This window comes from Dipodomys merriami, unplaced genomic scaffold (genome assembly GCF_024711535.1).
Source record: "Dipodomys merriami isolate MVZ:Mamm:240054 unplaced genomic scaffold, mDipMer1.0.p SCAF_1, whole genome shotgun sequence".
NCBI classification, from domain to species: domain Eukaryota; kingdom Metazoa; phylum Chordata; class Mammalia; order Rodentia; family Heteromyidae; genus Dipodomys; species Dipodomys merriami.
The window spans coordinates 127,526,098-127,545,131 of NW_027202270.1; the positions used below are offsets into that span (position 1 = coordinate 127,526,098).

Sequence of the window (19,034 nt, forward strand, 5' to 3'; positions counted from 1 at the left end):
AAACTGCATATGGAAGCATTAAAAAGCCTCTCTTTTTGTTGTTATTTACAAAAGCATTTCTGAGTAAATAAACCACATTGGAGGTATCACAATACCATTCTTCAAAACACAGAATGTTGAGGTACGGATCAAGTGGTAGAGCCAAAAAGCCAAGCAAAGCGTGAGCCCCTGAGATCAAGGTACACACACACACACACACACACACACCAATCAACAGTAGTTGTGAGTGATCAGAAGCTTTGATATTAAAAGGATGTCTACCCTTCCTCAAAATGGCCAATAAATTCTATTCAGTAACTATCAAAATTCCAGAAGGTTTTAAAACCAGACAAGCTGATTCTAACAAGAATAATCAAGACAAACTAAGACAAGTATCAGCAAACTACTGCCAAGGAGCCCAATAGAGCTGACTGATTTTTAAATGTTTTTAAATGATGAGGGGAGCAAACAGAGAGAAAAGTGGAAAGGAAATGCCAGCCCCTTACCTAGAAACACATAAGGAATTTACATATATATATATATATATATATATCAAGACTATTATGAACGAATATAAATTAAAACCATTTGACACGTCAGCAAGAACATAGAGACCAAGGGAACAAATATTTTGGAAACAAATATACTAGATACTTAATTTATGACACTGAAAACATTAGTAGGGAAGGGATGATTTTTTTTTCAATAACTTGTCAGACTCAAACTGTAGAAAATAATGAACTTGGACCAAATCTATATGAACGTTGATTTTTTTTTTTTAATGGTTAAAGAAATAGTAGAGGGCTGGGAAGGTGGCTCAGTGGTAGAGAGCTTGCCTTGCATGCTAAAGGCCCTGGGTTCGATTCCGCAGCACCACATAAGCAAAAAGAAAAAAGCCGGAAGTGGCGCTGTGGCTCAAGTGGTAGAGCGCTAGCCTTGAGCTGAAGAGCTGAGGGAGACAGCGCCCAGGTCCAGAGTTCAGGCCCCACGACCGGACCCAAAAAAAAAAAAAAAAGAAATAGTAGAAAAGAATAGTCTAATATATTTATGGCCTTTTAAACAAGATCCAAAGAAGTATTCACCATGAAGAAAAAGATTTATAGACTGGATTATTAAAACCAAGATTTTTTTTACCTCCAACCCATTTGTTCACTAAGATTTACTGGATCCAATTATGGTTTTTGTTTTTTAATTAAATATTTCTATAGAAACTGATACATCAAGACGTTTTTTTTCTTTACAGGCCTACCCACAAACAAAGATCAAATTTCATTTTTAAAAACTAGAACATGGGGCTGGGAATGTGGCTTAGTGGTAGAGTGCTTGCCTAGCATGCATGAAGCCCTGGATTCCATTCCTCAGTACCACATAAACAGAAAAAGCCAGAAGTGACACTGTGGCTCAAGTGGTAGAGGGCTAGCCTTGAGCAAAAGAAACTCAGGGACAGTGCCCAGGCCCTGAGTTTAAGCCCCAGGACTGGTAAAACAACAACCACAAAATAAACAAAAAATTAGAACAAAATGTATATTATCTTCCAATTATCAATTGAGATAACTGGATCCTGCCATAAACATAAGATAATGACATCATAATGATTTTCCTGCATTTTGAAACATTCTATCAATTCCTTATCCTAGAACCCACTGTTGTCAATTCTTTCAGAGAGAATGGTTTCAAATTAGAATTAAAAGAATTAAAAGATACACGCAGATTAATTGGCTCATGACTGATCCCAGGTCCTCCAGATAGTCTGAGGCCTAACTAGCAAAATGCCCAACTATTATGTGCAAAGTAACTAAAGCAAAAAGGGCTCTACCTACATGCATGACTCAAATGGTAGAGTGCTTACCTAGCAAGTCCAAAGTAATTTCAAATCCTAGCATTACCCCTCCAAAAAACAAAAACAGAGAGAGAGAGAGAGAGAGAGAGAGAGAGGCAGTCTAAAGTATTCTAGGCTCTAAAAATGTCAAATTTATCATACAAGTGAAATTTCCAATTTTGAGTCTTTTAGATGAATATTCTCAAAATAAAGATTCAATGAGCAAACATCTCTAAGAATAAAAGTAATGTAGTACTGTGACTACACAGTTACTAAACAGGAAGGACTTCATCACATATTCTATGACATGACCTTGTACCATCTAAAAGGATATATGACAATCTTATGTGATACAAGGTAAATTTACTCTATCAAAATATTTATTAAAATGTCCAATCTGATTTTCACTATCCTTTTATTTTATTATTATTTTTTAATTTTTATTTTTTGCCAATCCTGGGCTTGAACTGAGGGGCCTGAGTGCTGCCCCTAAGCTTCTTTTGCTCAAAGCTAACACACTACCATCTGGGACATAGCCCACTTCTGCCTTTTTCTAAGATTAACTGGAGATGAGTCTCACAAACTTTTCTGCCCAGGCTGGCTTCAAAAAATCCTCAGATCTCAGCCTCCTCAGTAATTAGGATTACAGGTGTGAGCCACTGGTGCCTGGCTTTATAACGTATTTTAAATGTTAAAATAAAGGAAGTCCATTGAATCTAGGTGTAAATTATAACAACTACTCTTTTGATATATATACAGGGGCCTAAGAAAGTGAAAGGTAAGCCAGGCAGAGTGGCTCATGCCTATAATCCAGCTGTTCAGGAAACTTGAGATCTGAGGATCGTGGTTTGAAGCCAGCCTAGGCAGGAAAGTCTGTGAGACTGACACTCGTCGGTTGTGGGGCCTGAACTCTGGGCCTGGGTGCTGTCCCTCAGCTCTAAAGCTCAAAGCTAGTGCTCTACCACCTGAGCCATGGCCCACTTCCAGCTATTTCTGCTTATGTGGTGCTGAGGAATTGAACCCAGGGCCTCATGCATGCAAGGCAAGCACTCTACCACTGAGCCACCTTCCCAGCCCATATGAGACTTTTATCTCCAATTAAATACCAGAAAACTGGAAGTAGTGTTGTGGCTCAAAGTGACAGAGTGCTAGCCTTGAGCTAAAAAGCTCAGTGACAGTGCTCAGACCCTTAGTTCAAACCCCACAGCTGACGAAAGAAGAGAGAGAGAGAGAGAGAGAGAGAGAGAGAGAGAGAGAGAGAGGGAGGGAGGGAGGGCGGGAGGGAGGGAGGGAGGGCAGGAGGGCGGGCTGGGAAGGTGGCTCAGTGGTAGAGAGCTTGCCTTGTATGCATGAGGCCCCACAGCTGACGAAAGAGAGAGAGAGACACAGAGAGAGACAGAGAGAGAGACAGAGAGAGAGATAGAGACAGAGAGAGAGACAGAGACAGAGAGAGAAGGGAGGGAGGGTGGGAGGGCAGGAGGGCAGGCTGGGAAGGTGGCTCAGTGGTAGAGCGCTTGCCTTGCATGCATGAAGCCCTGGGTTTGATTCCTCAGCACCACATAAGCAAAAAGAAAAAAAGCCAGAAGTGGCGCTGTGGCTCAAGTGGTAAAGCGCTAGCCTGAGCTGAAGAGCTGAGGGACAGCACCCAGGCCCAGAGTTCAGGCCCCACGACTGGACCGAAAGAAAGAAAGAAAGAGAGAGAGAGAGAGAGAGAGAGAGAGAGAGAGAGAGAGAGAGAGAGAGAGAGAGAGAGAGAGAGAGAGAGAGAGAGAGAGAGAGAGAAACAAACAAATAAAGAAAGGTGTTTCTAAATAAGAAATCTACAATACAAGTAATATCCTAGGATATATCAAGAACTCCTACAATCAGTAAAGAATAAAACAGAACAGAAGCCGGCATCAGTGACTCATGCCTGTAATCCTAGCTACTCAGGAGGCATCTGAGATCTGAGGATCATAGTTCAAAGCCAGCCCAGGCAGAAAAGTCCAGAAAAGTCCGTGAGACTCTTATCTCCAATAAACTATCAGAAAAATGGAAATGGCGCTGTGGCTCAAGTGGCAGAGCGCTTGCCTTAAGCTGAAGAGCGCAGGGACAGTGCCCAAGCCCAGAGTTCAAGCCCCATGACCAATTAAAAAAAAGAATAAAACAGATAATCCAAAGAGAAGAAATCCAACCAAATAACAATCAAAAGAAGTATAATCTCATCAAGGAAAAAATATGCTAAAACTATGCTAAAATTTAAATTAATACCAACCAACCCTGGCACCCATGGCTTGTAATCCTAGCTACTCAGGAGGCTAAGATTTGAAGATCTTGGTTCAAAACTAGCCCAATCAGGAAAGTCCATGACTCTTATCCCCAATTATCCAGCAAAAAGCTTGAAGTGGAGCTGTGGCTCAAGTGGTAGAGTGTTAGCATTGAGAACAAAAAATTAGAAAGTGCACAAGCCCTAAATTCATGTCTTAAGACTGGCACAAAAAGGAAAAAAAAAAGAAGTTTAACAATACCAAGTATTAAAATGAATTTAAAAAAACTTGTAATACTGAAATGCTCATGGTAAAGGTATAAATTGAAATAACCACCTTGGAAAACCATTTAATAATAATGATAATGTTATCTATCAACCCAGACCACCTATAAACTATATTCAAACAATTCAATATTTTAAACAGAGCAGTATACTGATATAATAGAATATTACACAGGAATAAGAAATGGGAAAAAATTTTATGGGTGAATCTCACAATAATACAAAGTCAAGTGAAAAATGCCACACTCAAAAAGTACATACAGTATGATTCTACTCAATACATACAATATCACACATCTCAGATATATATAAAGCATCAAAACACAGCACTTTTCATATTAAATAAGACTAACACCATCACCATTAGAATCAACAAATTATTGTACAATGAAATATTGTACAAAAACAGGACTGCTACATATAGCATCGATGAATCTCACAAATATATCCAATGAAAGATGCCACCAAAGAGTATGTACAGTATAACTCTATGAGTATAAGGCTCAAAAACAGGCAAATGAATGTATGGTATAAAATTTAAGTATAGTGGTTATCTTTAGGGGGAAAAATGACTGAGGGTCAAGCATTAGTGACTCATGCCTGTAATCCTAGTTACTTAGGAGGCTGAGATTTGAGGATAACAGTTCAAAGCCAGCCCAGATAAAGAAAGTCCATAAGATTTTTTTTTTTTTGGGGGGGGGTGTGGGTCCGGTCGTGGGGCGTGAACTCTGGGCCTGGGCTCTTCAGCTCTTCAGCTCAAGGCTAGCACTCTAACACTTGAGCCACAGCGCCACTTCCGGCTTTTATTTTCTGCTTATGTGGTGCTGAGGAATTAAACCCAGGGCCTCATGCATGAGAGGCAAGCACTCTACCACTGAGCCAACTTCCTAGCCCAGTCCATGAGATTCTTATCCTCATTAATCACCAAAAAGTTGGAAGAGGAGCTGTGGCTCAAGTGATAGAGTGCTAGCCTTGAGCAAAAAAGCTTAGGCACAGTGCCTAGGCCTTGATTTCAAGCCCTAGGACTGGTACAAAAATAAATAAATAAACAGCCGGGCACTGGTGGCTCACGCCTGCAATCCTCGCTACTCAGGAGACTGAGATCTGATGATCACGGTTCAAATCCAGCCCAGGCAGGAAAGGCCGTGAGACTCCAATAAACCATTAGAAAACCCGGAAGTGGCACTGTGGCTCACGCAGTAGAGCTCTCACCTTGAGCTGAAGAGCTCAGAGACAGCACCCAAACCCAGAGTTCAAGCCCCACAACCAACAAAGATAAAGACATAAACAAATAAATAAGGAATCTGTTAAACTAGGTAAGCATAGTATATATAATAAATTGAGGATAGGCTCATAATCCTCTTAACCTGAATAAATGTTAATTCTGGAGAAGTATAACAAACCACTGGCCCCTTAAAGAGCAGAGAGCAGTGTGGCAGAAGGAGATCAGAACCAATGATAATGTGAAAAGAAAAAAATAAGGGCTGGGAAGGTGGCTCAGGGGTAGAGCGCTTGCCTTGCATGCATGAGGCCCTGGGTTTGATTCCTCAGCACCACATAAGCAAAAAGAAAAGAGCCGGAAGTCGCACTGTGGCTCAAGTGGTAGAGCGCTAGCTTTGAGCTGAAGAGCTGAGGGACAGCGCCCAGGCCCAGAGTTCAGGCCCCACGACTAGACCACCCCCCCCCCCGCAAAAAAAAAAAAGAAAGAAAGAAAAAGAAAAAAAAAATACATGCAACTGGCAGAGCAGAGAGGATGAGGCCTAGAAAAATATCAGTAATTTTTAAATAATTGTAGTGGCATGCTATAGAAGTGGGATAGGATAATTAATTCTGTGTAAGACAATTATCTGTCACAGAAGCAGGTCTAGAAACCAAGAGTTATAAAAACACATTAGGTTCAATGAACAGAATAAGCATTCTGGGAGACTCAACATCTTACAGGCCAGTGGTCCCAATTGTCAAATGACCAAAGTTCAAGCAGAGTCTACCAAATGCTTCCTATAGGAAGTATAATGGACTTAAAAGTAGGATGGTTCTACATTCTAATGTCATCTCAGAACTGTCTGGGGGAATTTATAACCTCCCCAAATCATTGTAAGAAATAATTAGGTTGATACACGCAACCCAGCATGGCAAACTAAATGCAACACACGAGTTGCCATAGAGAGGTAATACATTGCTAAGATACTTTCAGCACTAAGATTATTAACAGCACCCTTCAGAAAAGCTTAAAATAGCCCTACATTTACAAAGCCAAGATTTGGTAGGCAAAGAGAAAATATTAAGATGACAGAAATGGGAATAGAAAGTATTTTTCATGAGGTATTAAAATTGTCCTCTGCCAAATGATGTGGCCCAAACTTTTAATACTACCTACACAGGAGGTGAAGGTATGGGGATCATGGTTGGAGGCCAGCCTGGGCAAAATGTTTATAAAGCTCCACTTTAACCAATGGGTGAGGTGGCTCAGACCTGTCATCCTAGCTATGTGGGGTAAGTATAAATATACAGGATCACAGATAGGCTGACCCAGGCAGAAGTAAGACCCTCTCTCAAAAGATAATCAACAAAAAAAGGGCTGGCAAAATGGCTCAAGTATTAAGAGCACTGGCTTAGCAAATTTGAGATCAGGAGTTCAAACCACATTGCTGCCAGAAGAGGGTAAGGGGAAGAATGCCCTTCTGGCAAGTTAAATTACTCTCTAGATCTAAATGGCAGTGTTTAATCACTAGATAAAATTCAAATCAAGAAGATGAAACACATTACACATGTAAATGTAATTATCTATAGCATGAATCTACAGTATGGCATGAAAAGTGCTTGACTAGTGCTTTTGCTTTGGGGACCTTGTTCCACATGGGGACTAAGTTCCACATGGGTATAGATTTGGTTGTACTCTCCCAGCCACATGATGATCTGACTGAGCAACTTATTTGTCCTCTTAGCTCCAGTCTGTAAAGGATAAATATGAAACAGAAGAGTCTCCAGAGATACTGATATATATACTGATTCCTACAAGTCTTCTTGATAGACAAAGAAATTAATTACACTTTCTCTTAGCTTTGACTTAGGATGGAGTTTGTGGCACACTGATTATTATTTTAAACTTGTGAAACAAGTTTCCTGGCCAACCTGGCCAGAAAAGTCTATGGACTCTTATCTCCAATTAACCACCAAAAAGGCCAGAAGTGAAGCTGTGGCTCAAGTGGCAGAGCTTGCTTTGCACTTGCCAGGCAAGAGCTCTACCACTGAGCTAAATCCCCAAATCCTAGAGCTCCAGCCTTGAACAAAAAAAGCTCAGGGGCAGTGCCCAGGCTAAGTTCAAGCCCCAGGATGGGCATCAAAAAGTAATAATAATAAATGAATAAGTTCAAAATGATGATATAGATCCACTGATACTTAGATGGAAAGCTAAGCAATTCACACATAAGAGAAAAAGCAAGTGATAAGACAATAAAGTCAGAATGACCGTGTGTGTGTGTGTGTGTGTGTGTGTGTGTGTGTGTGTGTGTGTGTGTGTGTGTGTGTGTGTGTGTGTGTGTGTGTGTGTGTGTGTGTGTGTGTGTGATATGAGACATGTTTTTAATCAATGACAGGGTTAAATGACTCAGTTTTTTTCTATTCTTTTCTATAATGTTTATATTTTCTATAAACAGTATTTCTAGTACATTCTAATACATACATTTCTTAATTTTCAATTAAGAAAAAAAACTTGATTGAAAATATTTTTCTACAGAGAACTTACCATATAGATCACCCTGGGAGAAAAACATATTCATACAAACTTGGAAAGATGAATTCAACACATTTTTATTTATCTTCTTATGGTTTATTTGTTTTTGTTTTTTTTGAGACAGGATCTTGCTATATATAGACCTGGTAGGCTGCAAACTTCCTCCTGTCTCAGCCTTTTAAGTGTTGGGATTTCAGAAATATACACACCAGGCCCAGCTGAATTTTATACTTTTAAAAAAGTTAAACAAAACAGCTGGGTGCTGGTGACTCATGCCCATAATCCTAGCTACTAAGGAGGCTAAGATCTGAGGATTGCAGTTAGAAGCCAGCTCAGGAAAGAAAATATTGGAGACTCTTATCTCCAATTAAGCAACAAAAATTTGTTGCTCAAGTGACAGAGTGCTAGTCTTGAGGAAAAAAAAAAAAAGAAAAAGAAAAAAAAGCTCAAGGACAGTTTCTAGGCCGAGTTCAAGCCCCCAGGTCCTATACCCAAAACAAGCAAAAACAGAAACTGCTCATTATAATTTTCTTTTCGAAATATATATTGAGATATGGAGAAAAGAAAAAGATTTCCCTAATTAAAAATAGGGAAGGCACCATGAGGAAAGGGATTTTGCCACTTTTGTTTTACTCATGGCTGTAAGCACAGAGCAGGAACTTCATAAATATTTGCTGAATAAGGTTCTACTTAATAGACAAGCATGATGACACATACCTGTAATCCCAGCCCTCAGGAAGCTTATGTGAGGCCAGCCTGAGGTACCGGATGAGACCCAGGCCACCCTATTCTAATGAACAGTATTTGCCAATCCAAGTATTTGTCAAATAAATGAAAATAAAGAAAGAAAACCAAGTTTTTGGGTTGTGGAGTTTTGGGGGCAATACTGGTGTTTGAACTCAGGATAAGTACTCTACCACTTAAGTCATATCCTCAGTCCTTTTTTGCTTTAGCTATTTTTTTTAATAGGGTCTCATGCTTTTTGTTTGGGGCCAGTTTCAGACCTGTCCTCCTACTAATGCTTCTGACCAGCTGGGATTACAGGTATGTATTTCAAACCCTGTCTTAAGTTTCAAAGTATTATTTCTGAACCAACCTGAAAAGCCAATACCCTATAAAACACATTTGTAATGAATCATACTATATCACATTCAAGAAATGGCATGTTATCTTTTCTAGATTATATCAAATAAGCAAATACTATTAATGTCATTAACCTATAAACCAGGAATATACAAAGAAATTACAAAAATTGTATAAATGTTTTGATTCCTTTAAAACTTATGCAACTTAAGTTATAACAGCCCAACAAACAAACCAATAACAACAACAAAAAAACCCCAGCGGACCTACCTTGGGCCTCTTGGACCTTCCAAGTAACTACTTCTAGGAGGATCTGGAAGCAGTCCACCTGACCTCACTGGCATGTCCTTGGCTGCAGAGATTGACTGAGAAGAGTCCCCAAGTCCTTGTTCAGATGAGAATGAACTGTATGGCAAAGTAGGCTTGCTTAGAGGAGGTTTAGAATTCACTTGCTCTGATTGTAGTGGAGGGTGATAAGCTGATGGTGGGGCTGAACCAAAAGACACAGGCGTGGGAAGAAGTGCTGGTCTAGGTTTCTCCGGAACTTGTGAGTTCTGAGAACCGGAAGCTGGTGGAACTGGGGCTGTTGGTAACTGAGGAGGCATCCCTGGTGGAACTCCAGGGGGAGGTATTCCCGGAGGAGGTGTGGCTGAAGACAACGGCGGGAGGGGCAGGACAGGTGGAGGTGCCCCTGAAGAGAGAGATGGTGGGGGAAGGACTGGGGGTGGCCCTGTAGAAGAAAGGGAAGGTAGAGGAAGGACTGGGGGTGGCCCTGCTGAGGAGAGAGATGGAGGCATCACTGGTGGAGGAACAGAGGTTGGTAGAGAAGGTGGCATTACGGGTGGTGGCATGCCAGGTGGTGGCACAGTAGCAGGTAGGGCAGGGGGCATGACTGGTGGTGGCAATGATGGAGGCAATACCGGAGGGGGCATTGTTGGTAAAGGTGGAGGCATCTGAGAATACGGAACAAAAGGAGGTGGCATTGACATGTTCCCCATATACTGGTTCTTCATGTTCTGAAATGAATTGACTTTCTCTTGGAGATAGGTATGAGTGGCTTTCATATGTCCCTGCCACGTTTTCCACTGCTTCTCATACTCCTGAAGCTGATCTTTATGAGGATAGGAATGGAGCTGTTCCTCCCACAGCTGAAACTCTCGCTCCCATTCTTGGTAGAGATGCTGAAATTGTTGCTGCTGCATCTCATAATGCCGCAGCTGCACATCTACAGACATGGTCTACAAACAGAGGAATAAAAATTATTTGAAGGCATTAAAGAACCGATTGTAGCCAGGTGCTGGTGGCTTATGCCTATAATCCTAGCTACTCAGGAGGCTGAGATCTGAGGATTGCAATTCAAAGCCAGCCCCGGCAAGGAAAGTCCATGAGATTCTTATCACCAATTAACCACCAGAAAATCGGAAGTGGCGCTGTGGCTCAAGTGGTAGAGCGCTAGCCTTGAGCTGAAGAGCTGAGAGACAGCACCCAGGCCCAGAGTTCAAGCCCCATGACTGACCAAAGAAAAAAAAAAAAAAAGAACCAATTGTAAGTTAAAATATTAATGAGTTGATGGTATATGAAGCCTTAGGAAATTAGAACAATAAAGACTTTGAGAGGCCAGAAAATAAGCTTGTTGTCTTCTCAATGATGACCACTCTTTATTCTTCCTTCCTTACAAACTTATCATAAAGTTGGAAACACCAACCAAACACAAAAACAAATAGCTACCTCAACAACAAGTAGTTACCAAGTTTTTTTTAATATTATTAAGGATTATTTTTAAAACCTGAAAAATAATATATTGTTAAAGATCAAAAGACAAAAGATTGGGGCTGGGAAGGTGGCTCAGTGGTAGAGCGCTTGCCTTGCATGCATGAGGCCCTGAGTTCAATTCCCCAGCACCACATAAGCAAAAAGAAAAAAAGCTGGAAGTGGTGCTGTGGCTCAAGTGGTAGAGCGCTAGCCTTGAGCTGAAGAGCTGAGGACAGCGCCCAGGCCCAGAGTTCAGGCCCCACGACTGGACCCCCCCCAAAAAAAGACAAAAGATTATACTCCAAAGCTACAAGACAAACAAAATCCAAATTACTTTATCATTATGGTATATTTACTTAGGTTTTTTGTGATTATTTCTTTTGGGCTTTTTTGGTAATTATTTACTTACATGTTTCCATAGTGGTTTGTAGGCAAAACACAAATACTTGTTTTTTTTTTTTTTGGGGGGGGGTCAGGCTTAAACTCAGGGCCTGGGCGCTGTCCCTGAGCTCTTTTGCTCAAGACTAGTGCTCTACTGCATTGAGCCACAGTGCCTCCCAATTTTTCTGGTGGTTAATTGGAAATAAGCATCTCACAGACTTTCCTGCCTGGACTGGCTTTGAACTGTGATCCTCAGATCTCAGCCTCCTGAGTAGCTAGGATGACAGGTGTGAGCCACCAAGCCAGGCATTAACTTGAATATATGTGGCAAAAATCCCTGCTTCTTAAATCCCTTAATAATATAATATCTAATATCTGATCTAGATTGACATGATCAGGAGACTCTACCTACCCTTTCCCAAAAGATTAAATCTTCTCCAAGCCCCAGGTAAATGGTAGATACTTACTTACGCATTCTTTGGGAAACACTAATTGTCATACTTGATATCTTTAGTTCCTCAATAGTCAATTCTCTTTCAAGAATAATATATCTTGGGGCTGGGAAGTTGGCTCAGTGGTAGAGCGCTTGCCTTGCATGCCTGAGGCCCTGAGTTCGATTCCCCAGCAAAAAGAGAAAAAAAAGCCGGAAGTGGCGCTGTGGCTCAAGTGGTAGAGTGCTAGCCTTGAGCTGAAGAGCTGAGGGACAGCACCCAGGCCCAGAGTTCAGGCCCCACAACCGGACCCCCAAAAAAAAAAAAAAAGAATAATGTATCTTTCACATATTCTTGGGACAATTGTCCAATTGCCAGTGATGAAAGCACTTACCTGTATATGCGGTGGCTGCTGTATAACTTGCTGGTACTGCTGTAGGATCTGCTGTAGCTGAGTGTGTTTCTGCATTATTCCCTGATATTGGAAGCCTACTCGATGCTGCTGGTGCTGCTGCCAATGTGCTGCTGCAGCCTGCAACTGTTTTAACCTGGCATCTTCTTCTGGGTCCTCAGACTAAAGGTAAAAGAGGATACATTTTATCTAAGTCATAAAGCACAACCAAATTCTTATTTATAAATGTATTACAAAGTTCCAAAATCCCTACACCTCAGTCAGCCTGAGAAAAACTAATATATGTATGTGTATACACGTATGCTCTCACACACACACATACACACACCACACACACACACACACACACACACACACACACACACACACACACACACACACACACACACACACACACACACACACACACACACACACACACACACACACACACACACACACACACACACACACACAAATTTTTGTTTCTTTTTTCATGTGTGCCAGTACTGGAGCCCTGAGTAAAACTCAGGGTCCACTCTCATTCAAGGTTAGTGCTCTACTACTTAAGCTACACCTGTACTTCTGGCTTTTTTCTGGGTAACAAGCCAAAGTTAACTTCAAACCTTGGTTATCAGATCTCAGATTCCTGAGTAGCAAGGACTATAAAAGCATGTGTCCAAGTGAGAAAAGCTATTCATATATTAAAACACCTAACTCTATATTGTTATCATGATGTTATATAAATTTCATAATCTTTCACTAGAATAAAAGGCTTACTCTTCCTAAATAGGTCAACAACTTCCCCAAAAAGTAAACCTACAATTATACTCCTTACACTCTAAGGGAAAATGCTTCTTTTCCATTTCTTTTCTTGGTCACTTTTTACCAAAGGCCTACATCAATCAATATGATTCAATAAAGCTTAAAGAACAATGACTTTAGCTGGGAAGGTGGCTCAGTGGTAGAGCGCTTGCCTTGCATGCATGAGGCCCTGGATTTGATTCCCCAGCACCACATAAGCAGGAAAAAAAGCCGGAAGTGGCGCTGTGGCTCAAGTGGTAGAGTGCTAGCCTTGAGCTGAAGAGCTGAGGGACAGTGCCCAGGCCCAGAGTTCAGGCCCCATGACCGGACCCAAAAAAAAAGAACAATGACTTTAGGACTACTGTGAGAATCTAGTTACTATGCTACTAGTGATGAAGATGATCCTATTTAATGCTTCAATAGCTCTATAGACATTTACTATTTAAAGAGGCCCATTTGGCCTATGAGGAAACTGAAGCACAGAAAAATTGACCAACTTAACCAGAGTCATAATTAGCAGGGTCAGTGCCTGCATCACTGCCTAGATGGCTGAAAGTTGAAAATTTTAACTACTACCCTGTGCTGTCTTGATGAATACACCAAGACATGTCCCCTTTGTACAGAGAAATACTCCACTTAACTCTTCATTCTTACTTAACCTGATAAGGCAGACAACTGATCACAAATAAAATTTTACAGGTCACTGAATATATAAAAATGTATAACCATTTACTTATTCATTTGTTTATTTATTTATTTATTTTGTCAGTTCTAGGGCTTGAACTCAGGGCCTGGCATAGTCCCTGAGCCTCTTTGTGCTCAAGCTCAAAGCTAGTACTCTACCACTTGAGTAACAGAGCCACTTCCGGCTTTTTTGAGTAGTTTATTGGAGACAAGAATCTCACAAGGACTTTTCTGCTCAGGCTGGCTTCAAACCACAGTCCTCAGATCTCAGCCTCCTGAGTAGCTAGGATTACAGGCATGAGCCACCTGAGCCCAGGTGAAATACCCATTTATAATTGTACATAAATGAATCAGAAAAAAATTGAATTACTTAATAAACACTAATTACCTGGGGTTCCTCAGGGGGGAGAGGAGGTGGTGCCTCCTCATTTGGAGGTGGTAATGGAGGTTCGTCAGATGAAAGAGGTTCTGAGACTTGAGTAGTGGAAGGAACAGTAACTTCCTCTTTTACTGGTTCAGGCGCATCCTTTGCTATGGCAGGCCCCTTTTTGTGTCCCGGCAAATGTACTTTAGTCCTCTGCTGTAAACTAAGCAGATGCTGTCGATACCAGTACTGCTGTTGTTCCTACAACAGAAACCATTCTTTAGAGTTTTAGTGGACAGTAGTCTATTTCTGCAAGTTGGTTTTGATGAAGTTACAACTGTGTGTTCATGTGTTTATAGTAAGTGAAAAGGAAAATGGGTGGGTGACTCATACTGTAATCCAAGCTACTGTAATCCTAGCTACTCAGAGAGGTTGAGATCTGAGGATCCCAGTTCAAAGCCAACTTGAGCAGAAAAGTATATGAGACTCTTATCCCCAATTAACCAACAAGAAGCCAGAAGTGGAGCTGTAGCTCAAGTGGTAGAGCACTTGCCTTGAGAAAATCTCTGGGACAACCTGAATTTTTTTAACTCAGGCCTTGAGTTTAAGCCCCAGGATCAGCACACATGCATGTATGTACCACCCACATACATGCTAGTGTGTGAGAGCACACGCACAAAGACACACACACAAAAGAAGCTAGATTGAGAAAGGCAAATTTATATGATGAATTAAAACATATGCAGTAAATCAACAAATTTACTCAAAACACATGCTTTGGAGTCTTCATTTCTTGCATGGGGAGAAAAAAATATTTCCCCCATTTTTTCCACTTCTTCTACTTAATTCTGTTATATAAAATAAATCCTGCTAACACTGTTTAAGAAGATGTTTCTCTACAAGTCGTTATGTCGAAAACAAACTTTATAACTTTGGTGGGGGGGGCAGGGAAGACGGGGAGGGTGGGAAGGAGAAACAAAGGAGGAGGCTACAATGCTTGATAAGAAATGTACTCATTGTCTTGCCCATGTAATTGTAACCCCTCTGTACAGTATTTTTCACAATAAAAAAAATTAAAATTAAAAAAAAAAACAGCTAACACAAAAAGAGGCTGGAGGCATGGTTCTGGTGACAGAGCACCTGCCTAGTAATCATGAAGCCCTGAGTTCAACATAAAAAAAAAAAGAAGAAGAAGATGCTTCTCTGTAATCCTGGTTACTCAGGAGGCTGAGGCCTGAGGATCACAGTTCAAAGCCAGCCTGGACAGTAAAGTCCATGAGACTCTTATCTCCAATGAACTACTCAGAAAAAGCCAGAAGTGGTGCTGTGGCTCAAGTGATAGAGCACTAGCCTTGAGCACAGAGAGGCTCTGAGACAGAGTCCAGGCCCTGAGCCCTGAGTTCAAAGCCCCAGGACTGGCCAAAAAAAAAAAAAAAGAAAGAAAGAAAGAAAGAAAGAAAAAGATGCTCTGTAAATGAAAACATTTATATGATTTACCCATAGAAATTTTTTTTTGGGGGGGGGGTCCAGTCATGGGGCCTGAACTCTGGGCCTGGGCACTGTCCCTCAGCTCTTCAGCTCAAAGCTAATGCTATACCACTTGAGCCACAGCACCACTTCCGGCATTTTTCTTTTTGCTTATGTGGTGCTGAGGAATCGAACCCAGGGCCTCATGAATGCAAGGCAAGCGCTCTACCCCTGAGCCACCTTCCTAGCCCACCCATAGAAATCTTATGATTAATTAACACAGTCTTACCTTTTCTTTATGCCTTCATACTCCTACATTATGCTTTATTTTAGTGTGTGTGCAAGTGCATATATGCATATGATGACTGAATTCAAGCCTTACTTGGTTTGCTTGCTTGGTAGGGCTCTACCACTTATGCTACACCTCTAGCACAGATTTGTGTTGCTTGTTTTAGAGATGGAAGTCTTGAGAATATTTCAGTTCAGGTTGGCTTTGAACCACAGTCCTCTAGATCTCAGCTTCCCAAATTGCTAAGATTGTTGTATGAGCTACTTGTACTGGCTTTTTTGTTTGTTTTTTTTTTAAACTCAGGTCTTCTGCTTGTTAAGCTGAACTACCTTTCCTGTCCCATTTCCTTCTTTAAAATGCCATTTCCTTCTTTAAAATGCTCACTGTATAATTAGAGTACACGCACCCCTACATAAGACAGGTTAGGTTTTAAAATACTTTCACTTGGACTTAAGGGCATGGCTCAAGTGGTTAAGTACTTGCCTAGCAAGTGAGGGGCCCTGAATTCAATCCCCAGTACTCTAAATAAATAAATAGCTTCCTATTTATTTTAAAAATATCAGTTTTATCTTCAAAATTATACTGTAGCTTAATTGTCTGAAGTATTATTTTATGATTCCATCTCTAAAACACAAAAACAGTAAATTCAATATGGAAAAATAAGTATGAAGTAAACTCAGTGCTCATTATTCATAAATTCTATAGAAATGTAATTTGGGATACTTTATTAATGTTTATTTCTAACTCCAATATAAAGACTTGCTGAGCATCCCTAGTCATTCACAAAATGTGGAAGGCAGTGAAAAAGTGGACCCCTGGGTTCACTCCCAGCTAATGATTCTGGGGGCTGGGAAGGTGGCTCAGTGGTAGAGTGCTCGCTTAGTATGCATGAAGCCCTACGTTCCATTCCTCAGCACCACATAAACAGAAAAGCCTGGAAGTGGTGCTGTGCCTCAAGTGAAAAATTGCTAGCCTTGAGCAAAAGAAGCTCAGGAACAGTGCTCAGGCCCTGAATTCAAACCCTAGGCAAAAAAAAAAAAAAAAAAAAAAGATGCCAGGCCCCAGTGGCTCACACCTGTCATCCTAGCTACTCAAGAGACTGAGATATGAAGATCACAGTTCAAAGCCAGCCTGGCCAAGAAAGTCCGTGAGACTCTTATCTCCAATTAACGACTAGAAAACCAGAAGGGGCGCTGTGGCTCAAGTAGTAGAGCGCTTGCCTTGAGCTGAAGAGCTGAGGGATAGAGCCCAGGCCCAGAGTTCAAGCCCTACAACCACCAAAAAAAAAAAAAAAGATGTGTCTTCTAGTTTCAGCTCTTGACCTCTTGAAAAGCATCCTTTTCATAATTTATTTAGTGTCACATTTTTCAAATGTTTGTGCTTTTTGTTGGTTATTTTGCTGTTTCAAATAGCCCCCAAAGCATAGCTGAAGTAGTCTAGTGTTCCTAGAGCAAAAGGCAGTGTGATACACCTTACAGAGAAAATGCATATTTATAAACTTCATTCTGACAATTGGTAACAGTGCTGTTGGCCATGAAGTCATGATAATAAACCAGCAATAATTATAAAAAAATAAATAAACATACATACATAAAAACAAAGATATGTTAACCAACTGAAAAATATGATTAGAATTTCAGATACACTTTTAAGATTTTTTTTTTTTTTTTTTTTTGGGTACGGTCGTGGGGCCTGAACTCTGGGCCTGGGCGCTGTCCCTCAGCTCTTCAGCTCAAGGCTAGCGCTCTACCACATGAGTCGTAGCGCCACTTCCGGCTTTTTTCTTTTTGCTTATACGGTGCTGAGGAATTGAACCCAGGGCCTCAGGCATGCAAGGCAAACGCTCTACCACTGAGCCACCTTCCCAGCCCCTCAGATTCACTTTATAACTCCCCTAGGAACAAAGGCTCCATATTCACTATTTCAGTATTGGTGACAACTTTAAAGTACAGGGACTAGGAATGTGGCTCAGTGGTAAAGTGCTTGTCTAGCATTCATGAAGCTCTGCGTTTGATTTTGATTCCTCAATGCCACATAAACAGAAAAAGCTGGAAGTGGTGCTGTGGCTCAGTGGTAAAGTGCTATCTATCTTTGAGCAAAAAAGAAACTCAGGGATAGTGCCCAGGCACTGAGTTCAAGCTCCAGGACTGGCAAAAACAAACAAAAAAACATAAATACCTCAAAGAAAATCAACTGTACAAATAAGCAATAACTAATTAAAAATAATGAAAAAATCTTACCACTCAGGAATACAAAGGTATGGTAACACTATTCACTAAAGAACTGCCATAGATACTTCTACAAATAACAGCATATGGACTAAGATGTAGTGGTACACACTTGTAACCCCACTTCTCAGGAGGTGAAGCAAGAGGATCACGAATTTGAAAACAGACTGGTAGAGTGAGAGCCTGTCTCAAGAAAAAAAGTTTTCACTGAGCACTGGTGGCTCATGCCTGCAATCATAGCTACTCAGGAGGCTGAGATCCCCTGAGGGTCAAGGTTGGAAGCCAGCCAAGGCAAGAAAATCAGTGAGACTGTAATCACAGAAAAAGCCATAAGGGGCTCTGTGGCTCAAATGGTAGCGTGCTAGCCTTGAGCAAATGGAGCTCAGGGACAGCACCCAGGCCCAGAGTTCAAGCCCTAGGACCAGGTGGGAAAAAAAAGTTTCCATCAAGGAAGTATTCATGGAAGGCATTACAGGAACAAGCCCTCACCAGACACTGAATCTGTGCTTATTCTGGGACTTCCTGGTCTCTAGAACTTCCAGTGAGCGGCATGATACGATACTCTTGAAACACTGGGCAACTAAAGCAGTGTGCCATACTCCAATCAATCATATGATCAAAAGACATTGTATCTCTGGGAAAGGAAAAAAAGCATGGAGAAAATGTCTTTTGAAGGTCTACATGGATGGCTAAGTCTGAAGGGAAAACAGCTACAACAAAGAAAGCCTTCCAATATTTCTAAGTAAAAGAGCAGCTCATTATTAAAGGAATCAAGAAGACACTGTACTAAAAGGTGACAATGAAAATGTAAATCCAACTGACTTTTTTTTAGTGCCAGTCCTGGGGCTTGAACTGTCCTTGAGTTTCTTTTGCTCACCTAGCGCTCTACCACTTGAGCCATAGCTCCACTTCTAGTTCTTTTAAAGTATTTTATTAAACATAAGAGTCTCATGGAGGGGCTGGGAAGGTGGCTCAGTGGTAGAGCGCTTGCCTTGCATGCCTGAGGCACTGGGTTCCATTCCTCAGCACCACATAAGCAAAAAGAAAAAAGCTGGAAGTGGCGCTGTGGCTCAAGTGGTAGAGTGCTGGCCTTGAGCTG

At 41.1% G+C, this 19,034-nt stretch overlaps 1 protein-coding gene across 3 annotated transcripts in view; it reads right to left on the reverse strand.

The window, feature by feature from the left end:
• The window catches only part of Ylpm1 (YLP motif containing 1), an 81,155-nt gene that overhangs the window by 47,068 nt on the left and 15,053 nt on the right, over nt 1-19,034 (reverse strand). For all 3 annotated transcript variants that reach the window (XR_011373537.1, XM_070029975.1, XM_070029965.1), the window contains exons 2-4: nt 13,976-14,212; nt 12,103-12,282; nt 9,415-10,382 (exon numbers count right to left, since the gene is read on the reverse strand). Coding sequence is in view for 2 of the 3 variants with exons in the window: in XM_070029975.1 (XP_069886076.1) it covers nt 9,415-10,382; nt 12,103-12,282; nt 13,976-14,212 (1,385 nt within the window). In the remaining variant the exon portion in view is untranslated. The remainder of the gene's footprint in view (nt 1-9,414; nt 10,383-12,102; nt 12,283-13,975; nt 14,213-19,034) is intronic.